The sequence below is a fragment of the Scatophagus argus genome, chromosome 8 (genome assembly GCF_020382885.2).
Source record: "Scatophagus argus isolate fScaArg1 chromosome 8, fScaArg1.pri, whole genome shotgun sequence".
NCBI lineage: Eukaryota > Metazoa > Chordata > Actinopteri > Scatophagidae > Scatophagus > Scatophagus argus.
Window position 1 is genome coordinate 20,055,416 of NC_058500.1, and position 15,605 is coordinate 20,071,020.

Here is a 15,605-nt window from a genome sequence, read left to right on the forward strand (position 1 = left end):
GAGTAGGGGCGGGAGGGGGTGCGAGTTTTGCACCTCATGTAAATACCCTGGATCGTCAGCTGGACTAAAAATATCTGCGACATTACCAAAATCCGCACCCCAGGGCTTGTCTGTGACCAATATAGCCCTAGCTGAAGCTTTCATGCTGCGCTGCGGCTACTAAGTATATCACCTTTTTGTCAGTAGGTCTAGACGGGTGCACTTTAAATAGCTGACCGGGGCTATATTGAACTTGAGACATTATGTAAGAGGATAGAGTGGTGGCTGGATGCACAGTGGGCCTGTTTCCCCTCAACCACCCCGAGGCCTAACCTGCACCTCCCAGCTGCCTCTGTCTCTCCCACTGTACATGCAGTTTATCCTCTTCTTCCTTTTCGTCAGATAAAACCAGGCTATTTGAAATTTCATTCCCTTTGTCTCTGTATCTCTGTCTCTCTCTGCCCAAGGCCAGATGCAGGGAAATGGGGCGCCTGATGGTTGTCAAAGGGAATCCTATTCTTGGAAAGCCCTGAGTCACTCCTGCTCCTGTAGTCATGGTGTGAGGAGGGGGTGGAGGGAGCATGGAGGGAGAATATATGGAGGTGGCTGTAAAGGAAGGGCATGCTCTTCAGTCTGTTTTGAAGACTGGTCAAAATTGACTCAAAGACTAAAATCTACAGGACCTCACAGATACATATAACCAGAGCTGCCATGGTTAATTGATCAGTCAGTTAGTTGATTGAAACAAAATTAGTTGCCATGTATTTTGAAAGTAGGTCATTCAAGTCATTTTTTAAAGCAAAAATATCAAGCATTTGCTGGTTCCAGCTTCTTAAATGTGACCATTTGCTATTTTTATGTGTCTCTTACTGTAGTAAATGAAGAGTCTCTGGGTTTTGGACTATTGGTTGGACTAAAGAAGCAAATTGAAGAAACTGAATATATCTAGCTATATCTATTGCTTTGGGAAACTGAGATGAGAATAATTAATCAGTTGATCATGAAAATAATTGACAGATTTATCAATAATGTAAAGAATCATTAGTGGCAGCCTTACACAACATAGTCTAGTGCAGTGAAATGTAGTAGGTGCAAAACAAAACATTACACTAACAGAGAGATCTTTGCTGTTGGTGCATCCTTTTTTATTAGAAATGTGTTTCAGTGGCCTTTGTAAACAAATCTGGCAGGTTCAGATAAGATAAGATTTCCTTTATTGTCCCACAAATTCAGATTGTTACAGCAGCAAAGTGGATAGTGAACAGACATGAACTCCATATTAAACTAACCATTCACCATTGCAGCTTTTGTGAGTTTATTCCTCAATGTGCTGTGTGCCTTTTAGCTGAGTTGCAAAAATAAAGGCCAGCCAAGTGAAAATAGCAATAATATTTTAAATCACAGTATGAGTATTAATACTTTAGGCCAGTTCAGTTCTGTACAGAGAACTGTCAAATAAAAAAAGAATCTTTTAAATTGGTACTTATAAACCATATGAGGATTATAAGAGGAAAATCAACACAGCATAGATTAAAATAATTTTATTAAATCTACACTTACTTTCACGGAAAAAAAATAATGTGTATTTTTTCATATAATATACACTAACAGCACAGGTTGTAAGGATCACGCTCACTGTGATTGGTTAATGTGATACTTGAACATTTGTAAGTAAATGTGTAGGTTAATACTCTTTATATGATTGGTTCCCAATGACCAGGTCTACCTCCACCAGTATTTCTTGGTGAGTGATGGCCCTAAAGTTAATCATTAAACGGAGCACCACGCAGTGCAAAAGAGAGGGCAAATATGTTTTCACTACAAATCTGAAAAAGGCTTCCCAGAAAACCTGCAAAGAGTTGAGTGGTATTTTGGAGAAATAAGTGTCAAAATGAAAAACAAAATGTCATTTTTGATGTGCCTTGTACAAAAAGAACACCACTTGAATTGGGGCCAAAATTAAAATGTGCGATTAAAAGTATGCAGTGTTGTGAAAATGTGAAAGGTAGCTGTCGGTAATTGGGTCTGTTCAGATTACCGAGACGTTCAGTTTGAATGAAAGGTGCACCTGTGGCTCTCAGAAGTGAGGCAGTGACCTTGTAAAATTTTTCTCAAGCTGTGCATCCTTGTGGCTTCACGTAGTACTAAAATGTAATTTGTGGAAATATTCAGAAACCCTCTAATCTAAAAATACTTTATACCAAATAAGACAATTGTTCATTTTCAGTATTTCATTTGATTTTGGAGCAATTTCAGTAACTTTGGTGATTGCCTGACTTTCAATTTAAACGACATGATTAGGGCAAACTTTCACATTTCCGTCTTTCCAAATAGCACTATGGCCTCACATATAGGCATATAGTTATTAAGCAACTACTTGATAGCTAAGATTAAAAAAATGTACAACCTTTATTATCCAGTATTTGTCAGATAAATTAGTCTAAAAAGTCTTAAAAAAAAGTCTAAAAATATAATACAGATCACATTTAACTGAAATCAAAAGTAGAAATACTCAAACTGTGCCGTTTACAAAATCCAGAGATCATTGAAAGTTCATTTGAAAAACTGCAGTCAAATACTGCCGTGCTTTTGTTCTCTGAATTTATTTTCTAACTCATCTGCAAAGCTGCCTAACCTGCTTCTGCACATTAATAGCATAACGGCATAGTGCTGAATTGGCTGGATTGAGGGGGTTAAGCTTGGTGATGGCTAACTATTATCCCGTGTAACTATGCCATGTGCGATTAGGTGTAATCTCCAAGCAGGGGCAACACGGCTGTTGCATTTAGCCTCCAACAAGATAGCAGGGTCCTTTTAGCTCTCTTAGGCCATGTATTCTGGCCTGGTCTGGTCTGTGTTACACTCAGAAGCTCTGCTAGCTTTAGGATCACAGAGTGGGCTTTGGTACTTAGCTCTCAGATGGTTGCTGTGCTCTTAGGGTACAAAATGGAGAGAAGGTGAGGCTGAGGGAGGAGATCAGGGGGTGGTAGGGTTGGTCAGCCAAAGCCTGTCACATACGTCTGAGGTGGGAAAAGAGGGACAACTGATAGCACTGACGGGTGCTGGTATCAGGCCTGCTCATGCTCGTTCAAATCCCAGATTAAAAAGCCCCCGCCTCCCCCCCTTGCTCGCTCTCCCTCCCGCACTCTCTCTGTAGCTCTCTCTCTCTCTCTCTCTATCTCTCTCTATCTATCTCTACCTCTCTCTCATAAAGCACCCCCATCCACTTCTCTGTTGTTTCTCTAGCTGTCTTTGTCTCTCTGACTCTATCTAACCCAGTAACACTTTTACAAGCGTCCCACCACCACCACCCTCCCACTTTCGTCTCTATATCTCCCTCTCTCCCTCCCGCCCTCTCTTGTGTAACAGTGCCCAGTGCTGGATTACTAAGCTCTGAGGCTGCTGAAGCAAGGGGCTGTGGCAGGCTTCGACCAGAATGGTGAGGTAGGGCAGAAACAATCCCATTCAACTTCAGCATATTTTCTGCTTTTGGACAGCCCTCACACTTCTTTTAATTCCTCTCTTTCCCTTTCATAATGGTTTTAATTCTGCTTTAATTTGCTTAATTTATTGCATAGAATCCAACGCTGAATGAAAACAAGTGAACTTGGGAGACTTGGCTGTTCAGAGGCGTGCATGTGTGTGTGTGTGTGTGTGTGTGTGTGTGTGCTTGTGCGTGCATGCACGTGCATGTGCATGTGCATATGTACACTATTTCTTTCACATGCATTGGTGTGCCGTAAATGTGGGCATTTCAGGATGTTTAGTGGGTAGGCATACACTCTAGTTGTTAAGAGCGCTAAAAGAGGTGTGTGTGTGTTTGAATTTACGTGCCAGAACACAGAACAAGGTGCCCCCCTGCTTTCAACTGACTGTGAAACTGACTAAGTGAAGAGTTGTGTGCTTTTGTACGTATGAAGCATTGGCCCAGTGTTTGCGCCTGGTTCCAGCCTGTCTCCATTGTTTTGATAATTTGAAGAGTGACAGCAGTGCTGTGATGACGGATTAGATATGGATTAGTCACATAAGGCATTTTTTCCCCACTGTTATTATTTTTCCGTATGAATCTTTGTAGGATTAAAAACAATACTACGCGTAATCTGCCCACCAGCTGACAGTCGTGACCTGTCAGTGGCTTTTCAGTACCTAAATGTTGGCTAGTTCGAATTATATTTTTAGAAAAGGTCTGTGACAAGTGTAGAAACCCATAGTCAAATAAAAAGACTGGAAATGCCTGACTGTTCAACAACTCTTTTATAAATAGTGTCCTTAGTGTGGTATCATATACCAGTAACTGTGAGCAGACAAGTCTGATTAGATTCCCTATTATGTCTGAGATATATTGGTAGTTTATTTGTTAAGTTTCCTAACAAACAAATTTAAGGAATCCTTTTTTAGAAACAACAAATTTATATTCCTGGAAAGAACCAAAATGGAACATGTTTCTTGTCCTAATGAGATACCTGAAAATATAGACAACAGTGTGGCAGAACACTTGATAAACCATTGTTGTATTATGCAGTATTATAGGAATGATATTAAACAAACTAAGCAATTGCCGTACATTCTTCCAGAAGCACTTTACACTTTTTCCAGTCCGGACATTTTAATTGCATTTCAATGAATGTTTTCACTGCATTAGCTTTTCTGTTTTCTGTGTGTCTTTGTACACTCCCCAATAGAAGTCATGACATTCCATTGTCTAAAATATTTTTTTTACTCAGAATAAGTCACCACAAGGACACAATGCGTCTCGTATCTCCTGTAGATTCACTTTGAGTGTTGTGGATAACACATTTAACACTTTCTTTCCATCCCTTCAAGTCATTTCCTGCCTGTCTACAAGCCACCCCAAACTCAACTGCTCAGCCCCCAGCCAGACTTTCAGAGACATTTCTAATGTCATTGTCCAATTCACTGTCATTGTCCAGTTCACCCTTCACTTTTACATATTTTCATGACTAATCCCCTTGTAATCTGTACGCTAGATTTTTTTAAAGTTCCTCCTTTAATCTACTCCCTTGGCTCCTAGAATGAGAGAAAATGCAGCTGATCTGTTTTGCCCCCTGGAGAGGATAAGGGGGGGTCAGGTGTAGTCTGGGTCATATGTCTGCTCTGGTTTGGTGTGGTCTGTCTATTGTGAGCTGGTGCAGTCCAGGGCTTTGCTTCAAGACTCTCTTCTTGCAGGCTGGACCTATACTTTGAATTAGATCATACAGATTTTTGCTATTTTATTTAATATTGGACTAGTCCTGTGGTTTACCTCCAACAATGGAGGCTCCTCTATGTCCACAGTTTAGTGTCCTGCTTTGGTGTTAATTCTAATATGCATAATATATCACCCTCTCTTATACAAACCTTATCACACATTTACAGTTGTAGCATCGTTACTGATTCCCCTGCCGTGTCTGTGTCGGCCTTCACCTGTCTCTTCTTTCACTCTTCTCATGTTTCCTCTCTGTCAAAGTCAAAACAGATCAAGTGGCTTTGTGAGTGACAAGCAGTGAGTGTCACTTTGATTCATCTGTTGAATGCAAAATGATGACAGCCTCTTCATCTCCAAAATCATACATGTCTGACATTTACAGTTAGCTCCATGAAAGCAATTTCAAGCCTTTTCAGTTCAGTTGTAGTAAATGTCACTCACAGTTCATTCGATCTGAGTTGTTAAGTCATTCTGACAAATAGAAACTCCATCTTTTGATAGTAAGATTGTCAGGCTTACATATCCTCGTTACACTGTGATTTAATTTACATTTTTGTAGTTTTAGGAATTACTGATGTAATGAATAGAAAGCAGTGACTCGTGTCACATAGCATGAGCTGAGATTCAGACCTTTGCAGCTGTAGTGACCTCAACAGTATCCTGATTTGTATTTGCCGCTCCCAAGGTGACAAAAGATCTGCTGAGCTGACACATGAGTCTTATTTTTATCTTACTGTCATGGGTTTGCGTCATACCATGTACAAAAACAGAATTGCCTAAATGCTCGCCCACTATTGAAGCTTTCAGATATTATCTTCTCAGCTTGAGTTTCATCAAGGCGCTCTTGTGTCCCCCGCTGCCTGCTCTCTACTGGGTTATATTAATCAATAATAAGCCTTTGTAAAGTGTCGGGGTGGTAGTGAAAGGCTACAATTTAGGATGTGAAATGCATGATTTCCATGACTCATTCTATATGTCAGTGATTAAAAAGGTTCTGTTTTCCCATTCTTGTTGAATCATCGACATTTACATACATGTTTCTTTCCAAAGGCGATGACTGCCGCCAAAGGTTATTTTGCTATTTCAATAATCTGGGGGCTAATTTTTTCAAGTAATTTGTCAATTTATTTCCATGACTCACAACCAAAACGTTAAAGCATAAATCAGCCCATTGGAAATGTTTGAACAACGGTTTAGATTCTATTTATGGAAATGCTTATAAACTGCTGGTGTTCATTGTGCAGGTAGGAGAGCATGCAGCATTTTACTCAAGGTAACAGTCCGCAGCATGAAACACCTACCATATTTCCTCAAATAGTTGCTGGGACCTTTATTTTCTACAACTGCAGAAGGTACCAATTCTTTATATGAAGCAGGCTTGTATTAGAGGCAGGCCTTATGCAACACCCTCTCTTTGATAAGCACTGTAATGGGTCATATATAAGTGTACCATGTTACGGTGTTAATACCGACTCAATGTTTTATGTATCTTTTTCAAATTAAAAGCCTACTGGTGTTTCAGTTGTGAAAAATTTGCAGCGGGCATACTGTGACAATAGCCAGACAGTATTAAACAGCAGCAAAGTGAAGCGGATCAGAATGAATGAATCAGAGGCCACCATTGTGTCAGTTTGAACCATACTCAGTACATTTATTTACTAGCACGACAAAAACAAAAGTGAGGTATCGACTGCTCTTCAGCTAACAGCAGCTTGCTCTTCTGTTTTGCCAGTACCTGATTCTTCTCGAACTACTGTTAAAGTGCCTCCTAGCTTTCTCTCCTGAATTTTCCTCTGTCTTTTGAATTTGAAAACAAATCTCCTCTGAGTGCCGTGCTCCTCAAGTTCACACTCCACTGGCCTCTGGTAAATTCAGTCACTTACACTGTAATGGGCCCTTATGTTAACTTAAAATGTAGCTAATGCCATGTATTGGAGCTTGTAAATTACTGCAAACCACAGCTGGCTGGTATTTTAACACCCATACACCTACAGTGACTGAAATAGGATGATTATATATATATATATATATATATATACATATATATATTATCTGCATAGAACAACTTAGACTAAGACCCAAATTCTGAAATCCCAATGTAATGTAACTAGGGGTGGTGCATACAGAACTGATGCTTAGGTGCATTGTGGCAATGTTGGGTTGCATAGCTTTCATGCTAAAATGGTGCATTGATTATAAAATAGCAGCAAGCAGCAAGTTTTTCAAAGGGATTATATATCATATACAACTCTATTTACCCAAACTGTTTCACATTATTTGTGTCACCAATAATAGACAATACACCAGCTGATTAAGTAAATGTAAGTTGCAATTTCAACCCCCCTTTCTCTGACACACAAACAGGGCCTTGGGTGGCTAGTTGTGCTGTGGATTAGCCAGCAATGGCGCACAGTAGTTAGGGAGGTTTAACCCAATGATCCCTGCTTAAATATGAGCTCTAAATCCACACAGCTGACATTCAGCCATTCACTGCTGCTATGCCTGCCTACTGGTTCTTCGAAATGAATGTAGTCCTTCACTTATTAAATGCAGTTTTTACTCAGCACTCCAGCATGCTAGTGCCAGCATGTAGAAGCACTGAGTTTATGTCTTGCAACTGTTTGTGATTAATGTGTATGGCTTGGTTTGAGTAGTGTCAAATACTCAAATAATCAACATATCAACATACTTGACAAGCTGTGGGAATACATGTTTGCCTGTAAAATTTTGCAAGAGAGGAAGTAACATGTAATCATTAGCTCTGGCTCTGCAGTACTGTAAACCTTAGGGTCCTTCCCTTTTAGACCAGGACAGGACATACAGTTTGTATGTAGTCACTGATTCATCGAGAAACAAACTGGTGGTAAAAAGTACACTATGTACAAATACACCATCAGAATCATGAGAATATAAAGGATATAAAGGAATAAAAGCTTAAATATGAGGACATATAAGTAAGAGCAGGTACAAGTTTATTTAAATTATTTTATTTAAAAGGTTCATTCTTAAATAATGAGAGGTAGCCCCATTAACTTGAGGCCATGGATAGACCTCACATCAACTATGTTCCTGACAGTGCATCACAGTGCCTCATGTTTCCATATATGACTGTCACCTCATTTATTGTCGAAAACCATTAAAACGCTGCCTCATCTAGGAAACCAGAATTGTGACTAACTAATTGCTACCAATTGTCATGAGACAAGGTGCAAGGACAGCTCTTGGCTATCTCAGTTATTTTGCTCTCGTCATGCCCCATCTAAAAAGATGTTCTTCGTTGGAGTTTCTCGGCAGCAGCATTATTCGAGCAGTGTTTAAAAATCTTACTGCTGTATAATTTCTGTTCTTGCAAATGGGTATGACATCTTAAAGTATAAAAAGGGCCAGAGCCTAACCTAGTATGAATGTGAACAGCCTCAAGCTGATGCTTTAACCTCTTGGTCATGATGTCATTTTCAGTTCAGTGGACTGGAGTACAGAGCCAAACATAGTACCGACTGATGTAGACTATACTATAGGAATTTTTGATTTTTGGCTATTGTGGAGCCTGTTTTGTCTGTATAGCAAAGGGAACAGGCGAGTGATGGGACACAGATTACATCTAGTATTCTTGGTCATGTTTAATAGTCTAAACCCCCCCCTCAATGCTTTTTAGGTGGTTCCACCCCAACATCACCGGAATCGAGGCAGAGGATCTCCTGTTGACTCGGGGCGTCCACGGCAGTTTCCTGGCCCGGCCCAGCAAGAGCAATCCAGGTGATTTTACCCTCTCTGTTAGGTGAGTCGTCATCTACCACTTGTTATTTTTGTTCACAGTCAGTTTCACTATTTAGTTGCACTGTTCTCACCAGAAAATGGAAAATAATAGTGGCATTTACAATTTTGGCAGGAACTTTGCCACAGTGATTTAAATAGAGTCCAACTGTATATGCCACACAGAAGACCAAAAATTACCAATAACAAATGAACAAAAGGTCAAATGCTCAGTACCCTTAAAGTAATTCTGACCATGGATTTAGTCGGTATTAAGTCTGGGAATGAAGAGTGACTGTGTTGACCTGACTAAAGTGGAAAGTTTATTGATCAGGACTCTCTGAATTTCCTACCTACAGGTCAGCAAGTGATGTAACAACAACAGAAGTTGTGTTGTTTTGGTGTTTCTAGGAACATGTGGATTAATACATTTGGATTTGGTTAATTCTGACACGAACTGGCCACAGTAGCATTATTACAGCGCCATGGTGGGGTTGAGGTGTGTCAGACACGCACAGCTGAGCATAATACCCTGTGCCTACATGTCATTCATGCCCTAAAACACGCTTCTTTTAATCCCTTTAATTGAGAACCCTGATGTGTTGCAGAGAATGTGAAATGTCTGCTAAGTTTGAATCGGTGCTACATGCTGTGGTGATTACAGAGAGCAGGAAACAAACTGAGATAGAAGAGAGAGCGCAGCTCTTCCTTGGAAACGAAAGCTCTTAAGAGATACATCAGTCGGCCAAGCGCCTGGAAGAAAGCCCAAACACATTTGTTACTGTGTGACTATAGCTTTAGATGGCATAGCAGCATGTCGTGTGTGTGTGTGTGTGTGTGTGTGTGTGTGTGTAAACCACAGAGAAAGAAATGTAGACAGAAAGAGGAAAAAGAAACAATGTAGTTGGACAGGCAGTTGCTTTTAGAAAATGTTGAAGAGTTAAGGACCTGTTAAGGCTTTGACCTTCACTGTCTGTGTGTGTGTGTGTATTTGCATGTGTGTGCACATGTGCATGCAGGTGTGTATGTGTGTAGTACATAAATCATAGACACCACAGGCAGATTGGTGGGGTGATTTGTAGCCACAGTTTGTGGTCATGACAGAATTAAACACACACACACACACTGAGGTCATGTGGCCAATGAACAGAACCTGACCACCTGCTAGAGAAGGTAGGTCACATTGAACTTAGACGAAGGAGAAGAGAAGCAGAGTTCTCATTAAAGAGAGACTATGTAACTTGAAAGAAGAACTAAGTCAACCTTCCTCATCCAAATGAAACATTCAGTTTATTGGCACTAAAATGTATCGTTGCTGAATTCATTATACTGTGGGAGATGGCTGTTACAGTCTTGAGTTTAGTTGACATGATTCTAGTTTGATCAGTATCTCATGGTTGCTCATGTTACCTAAAGTTAGCAAGCATTAGGTAAATCTAAAAAGATATGTTAAAACTGGAAGGTTACATACATTTACAAAGGACCTTTTAGAATTATAATCACACAAATTAATAATTTTTAATGTTTGTTCATCACAAAACAAAGACATTATGTCTTTCTTCCTGCCTTGTTTCTGTATGCCTTAAGAATGGGCATAGATGACTATTTCTGGACAAAAGGTTATCTCTGATATTTCCACAAACAGCCTATCCCTTCTTTTAAAAAAACAACAAAGAACAACTTTTGACTTCAAAACTTTCAAAGTGAAAGAGGGGCTGCGTGGTGTTCCAGTGAATACTGTGTTATGCTTGTATCTTCTGCCACAATATCCTGTTTCTCAGGAAATTAGTTGAAAAAGTAGAAATGGTTGTAAAGCTCAATCAACACCTGTAAAAATTCAGACTTCATTTTACAGCTTCAGTACACCTCCATCAGTGCAAAATGGAACTTTTAAGAAGTTTTTTTTTTGTATTTTTTTGTACTGTACGGCTTATGCTGCCTAACACATTCTCAGTTTTTTTTCCTCACACCTCCACCCCCATCCCCACACACACACACACGCACACACACTGTTTTATCGGAGCAGAGGAGAGGCTAATTAGCCTGTCATTAGCCAGGTTTCATCTTACCAAGGCCATTAGGAGTGGGATAGTCATTCTTCAGATTGTAATGTATGCTGAGGGAGTCTGTTGTCCCTTTCTTTCCCTCTTTCTCCATCTTATCCTCCTCTCTCCTCTTATCTCCACCACCTCTCTTTCTTTGCTGGTCCATGAGGTGAATAGAAGGAGTAGTTGCACAGAGCTGCTGCTGAAAGTGTCTGAAGGCTGAAGTCTGTGACGCTAATGAGAGGTTTTTGAGGGCTGTGAAAATGTAATCAATTCAGAGTTTCATGAAACTCAGAGAGGGAGAAAGAGAAAGTTTGAAGCAGAAAAAGTTTGGCCATAATTTATATCCAACTCCATAAGGACAGCAGTCTGGTCAGGTTTTCTAATTTTTCATGCTCTTTATACACTGTAAAGACCCTGAGGAGGAACTTTAAGGGCAATCTTAACAGAGAATTTTACAGGGCACATTACCACAGAGAGCAAATGGATTTTCTCTGTATTATATAATATGGGTTTACTTAGATGTGTTTCTCCTGCTGCCAGGCTATTTATAGTTTTTCACAGTAGAGTTAAAAAACAACATTATTGTGAATGTCAAGTCAATCTGTGAGTGTAAACTGTGTTTAAACTGCATTTTCCTGGAAGCTTTACTTTCCAACATAGTACAACAGTTTCTTAATTCCTTTGTTGTTTTGACATCTCTCCCCTCCTGCACTATGACATGGCCTGATTGAACACCCTCAGCCTATAGTGAGATACACTTGCCGATCTACATTTTAGGAAGTGCAAAGACCTAACAGTCAAGGCCTTATAGCATGCAAATGTTTCTCCTTTTCTTGACACCTACAAACACAGAAAGCCTGTTACCTGTAAAGAATGCACAACCCCTTGACAGTAGCCACCTCTTCTGTCAGAAAGTAGTCATTTGAAATGCTTACACAGACACAAACATATATATAGTGCAGTTCCTCAAATGGCCACTTGAGGCTGGCTACAAAAGTGAAAAGGTGCCCAGAGACCATCATATTAAAATGCTAAAATTTACAACAAAAATAAGCATGTTTACAGCCTGCTTAAAAAGAGATAAATTACAACATTGATTTCTGGCTGTTTCCTAGCTGTCTATTTGTTTAAATACAGCACAAAATAAACCTATGTCATAAGTGTTTGCAGATTAATTAAAAGTCAATATAGTGTATTTGAGAATATAGGATCATAAAAAAAAAAGTGTTGTGATACTCAGTCTTGTGAAAACCGATGCAGACTATAGTTTAAGATCATACATCTCGGTGTCTGACTTCCAGATCTAGCTGTCGCCTATCTTTTTTTATTATTATTTATTTATTTATTTTGAACAAACAAAATCAAATTTGCACATACCCAAATTGCCCATCCTTCAGAAGTGAGCCTTCTCCAGCTAAGAGACACATACATAGTTATAAAAGATTTTATTTTATTCTTTTTCCACACACCTCCCGTCAGGGCAAGCTCTTGAGACACAGAATTCACAGACTTCACATAAAGCCCTGAATTTGGTATCAGATGTCAACATGCTTCCTTTTGGTTAGAAAGCAGTGCAGTATGTAACGAAGAAAAAGGGAAATTGAAATAGAGGCTTAAACTTTTTCACCGTGAATATGATAAGTGGACTGGATACGCTAAAAGGGATTTCTCAGTGCTGTCTGCCTGTATTGGGTGAGAAATATTGCTTGAAATAGCTCAGGGCGAAGTGGGAAATAATTTATATATTTTGAGCTTTGTATGTGCATATTTATGTGCATTTTTGAACAATGTATTTCCCAGTGGTCTGTGTTTATAGACTTCATCTGATCAGGGTATAGTTTGTTTAGTCACAGTTATTTGAACAGCATTTATTACTAAAACTCAATATTTTCAGACTTCAATGTTCTGGCCAGAATACCAAGGAAATTTTAACACATAATCCCACACTTAGATGTGATCTGTTTGCTGCTGTTAAGCTGTAGCAGAACAACTTTCACATAGAAAGGTGTGAACATATGCATATGCAATTAAAAAACATGCCCATCTTTGGGTTTGAATTTTGTGTCAAATGTCAAATTAAATGGCATCGACAAATAATGTAGGAGAAACTTGTCTCCTTTAAGTTAATTTTGTGATAATTACTTGTAAACATCCACAACCATTTGCTGAAGGAGAGAGCCTGAATTGGAAAATGAAGCTACTAACACAGGAGAAATGCACACTTTTAAGTGCCTGAACAGAACCATTTGTAAATCTGACTGAAATACGCTAAGTGTTGTAGTAAACATTTTATGAATGCATGTAGGATTTAAGCAAACATTTAAATAAGTACTATAGGCTGTATCCTAGTTTACTCATCATGGTTTGGAGGTAAGCCATAGTGGTTTCAAGAACGCTTTGTGGATAGCGTGGAAGAATGCCACACAGAGCGTTGCTATGTTAGGCTGCTTCACTGTGTTGAACTGGTTATTTGTGTAGTCAGAGAGGGGATGTTTCTCTTGTAGTTAATTGTGTGTTCGTGGTGATTTTATGTTGGTTGACTGTCATTGTAAGATGACTCTTCTTTTCAGTCACTGTAATCAGCTGCCGTTCTTTCCGTACACACAGATGGCGGATATCACTTAGCTACTTCCGCTTCTGTTCGTACTATCACCATCAATGTTATTCCACACACTTGGGCTGTGCGGTGAATATTTATTATGTGCGTATGGTGGGAAATAGGCATTTAAATATCTCAGTGCTGATTTTAATGTTTTAAATCCATTAAATGGTCATTTATTCACTTTCACATACGGTTGAAAGGAAACCGTTACAGCCTGGCTCTGCATAAAGCCATCTGACCAAGTCTAAAAAAACCGATGGAGATGTATATTTTAAGCGGTATTGCTCTGCTCTACCAGTTTGCTGTATTCTGCTGGAACATTACCCATAGACTGCAATGTTAACATGCACCATAGGCCTGGATTAGTACTTTGTTTGTTAGAATTCTTCATTTTGAACATTACTGAACCACTACTGAGACAAAAGAACTATCCCCAAAGCTATCTGTAGGTAGTAACTTTTTTCTGAATGACAGTTCGTCACATAATGTAAATAAATGGGACTAAATAATAATTGACCAGCAGGTTTATCAAATCGTGCACAAAGCTGGATGCTTTATAGTTGGTAAATTTTCTGGTAGAATAACTTTTTAAATAGACCTGTACATCATCATTTCTGCTGTATATCAGGAAAGGATTTGCTTAGTGATTACTAAAAAACAATCTAAAACTGTGGAGAAAAATGGAGAATGTCATCTAATTGTGGTGATGTTTCTTACACTCTTTTGCAAAAACAGTGAGAAAAAGAAGAAAATCATTTTATGAATTCAGTCATTTCATCATTTTATTCGCTTCAGTCCTTTTAAGTAATCTGTCATGTATTTAAATAGACAATAGTCAACCTGAGCTGATCAGACATGATGGTGACCTTGGCCTCCTGTATTCTTTTTATAAAGAAGACTGCTGTATTTTAATAGATGTCTGAATATTATCAATGTCTCTGAGAGGATGGGGCAGGGAAGTGAATGAAAATCTAATTGGACATGTTTGGCTCATTCCAGAGTTAATGGTGTTAAACTCCGAGAGAAAAGGGGGATTTGGCCCGAGAGCTGAGGAGGGGCCTTTAACAGGGCCTGTAGACCTGTGGCAACCGGCCAGCAGTCACTAATAGAGCCATAAAGCAATTACCAGGAAATACAGGGAGAGAGGGTTGGAGCAAGAGAGATGGGAACAAAGAACGAAGGAAAGGATTTACAGTATGTGGAGGGGAGTGAGAGGGTAAAAAACAGGAATGTGAAATTCATGAGGACAGCAAGAAAAGTGATGGAGGAAATAGGATTTGTGACACTTGATATGACCATTAGCTGATAATCAGTTTGCACAGGGAGAGAGTACTGTATCTCAGAATGCAGATCAGATAGTACCAACTGACTGGTTAACCCTCCTGTGGTCCCTGAAACTCTGTTATACATGTGTCTTAATATGTCTACAGGATGTTTTGTTTATTTCTGCTAAAGAAACATGTTGGGTGAAGTCACTGGAGACGGAAAATGGAAAACAGAAGCAGACTGAGCCAACGAGCTGTTGAGCCGCATCTCATTCTTCTCTTGCTTCCAGCCAGATATCTTTCATAGAGTGGAACTGTATGTGTGTGTCGGTGTGTTTTCAGATTTGTGTGCCCCTATTCAAACCAGTCAGAGGACTTTGAATATGCAAAGTGGTACCAAATGTTTTCTGGCTTATCTGTCTCTGAGCTGCATCCATTTTTGTTGTATTGTTCTGCAATCAGTATTACAGTATTACCACAAGGGATGATTCCTTGTGAGAAGTTTTGTGTTGTTCTGTTTACAGAAGTCAAAATGAGAAATAATATATGTTTGATAAAATGGATCAGTGTTTTTATATCACTGTGCAAATTCATTGTATTTTCTTTCCTGTAATAGCTTGGAGCATATTTTATCATTCTAGTGTTACCACATATGGAAAGGTTCATAATTATGTTATACTAAGAAAATAAAAGTGTCCAGTATTGCAGAATAATATACAAGAAGAGAACACTGAACAAGAGGCATCTGTAAA

At 39.2% G+C, this 15,605-nt stretch overlaps 1 protein-coding gene across 2 annotated transcripts in view; it reads left to right on the plus strand.

Annotated features, from left to right (window-relative positions):
- ptpn11b (protein tyrosine phosphatase non-receptor type 11b) overlaps nt 1-15,605 on the plus strand; it is a 34,738-nt gene that overhangs the window by 4,727 nt on the left and 14,406 nt on the right. Inside the window, exons 1-2 of one of the 2 annotated variants that reach the window (XM_046397905.1) lie at nt 3,195-3,423; nt 8,841-8,963. In XM_046397905.1, coding sequence (XP_046253861.1) covers nt 3,416-3,423; nt 8,841-8,963 — 131 coding nt within the window. In that variant the 5' untranslated portion in view covers nt 3,195-3,415. Of the gene's footprint in view, nt 1-3,194; nt 3,424-8,840; nt 8,964-15,605 lie in introns of those variants that run through there. The other variant, XM_046397904.1, reaches the window with a different exon arrangement.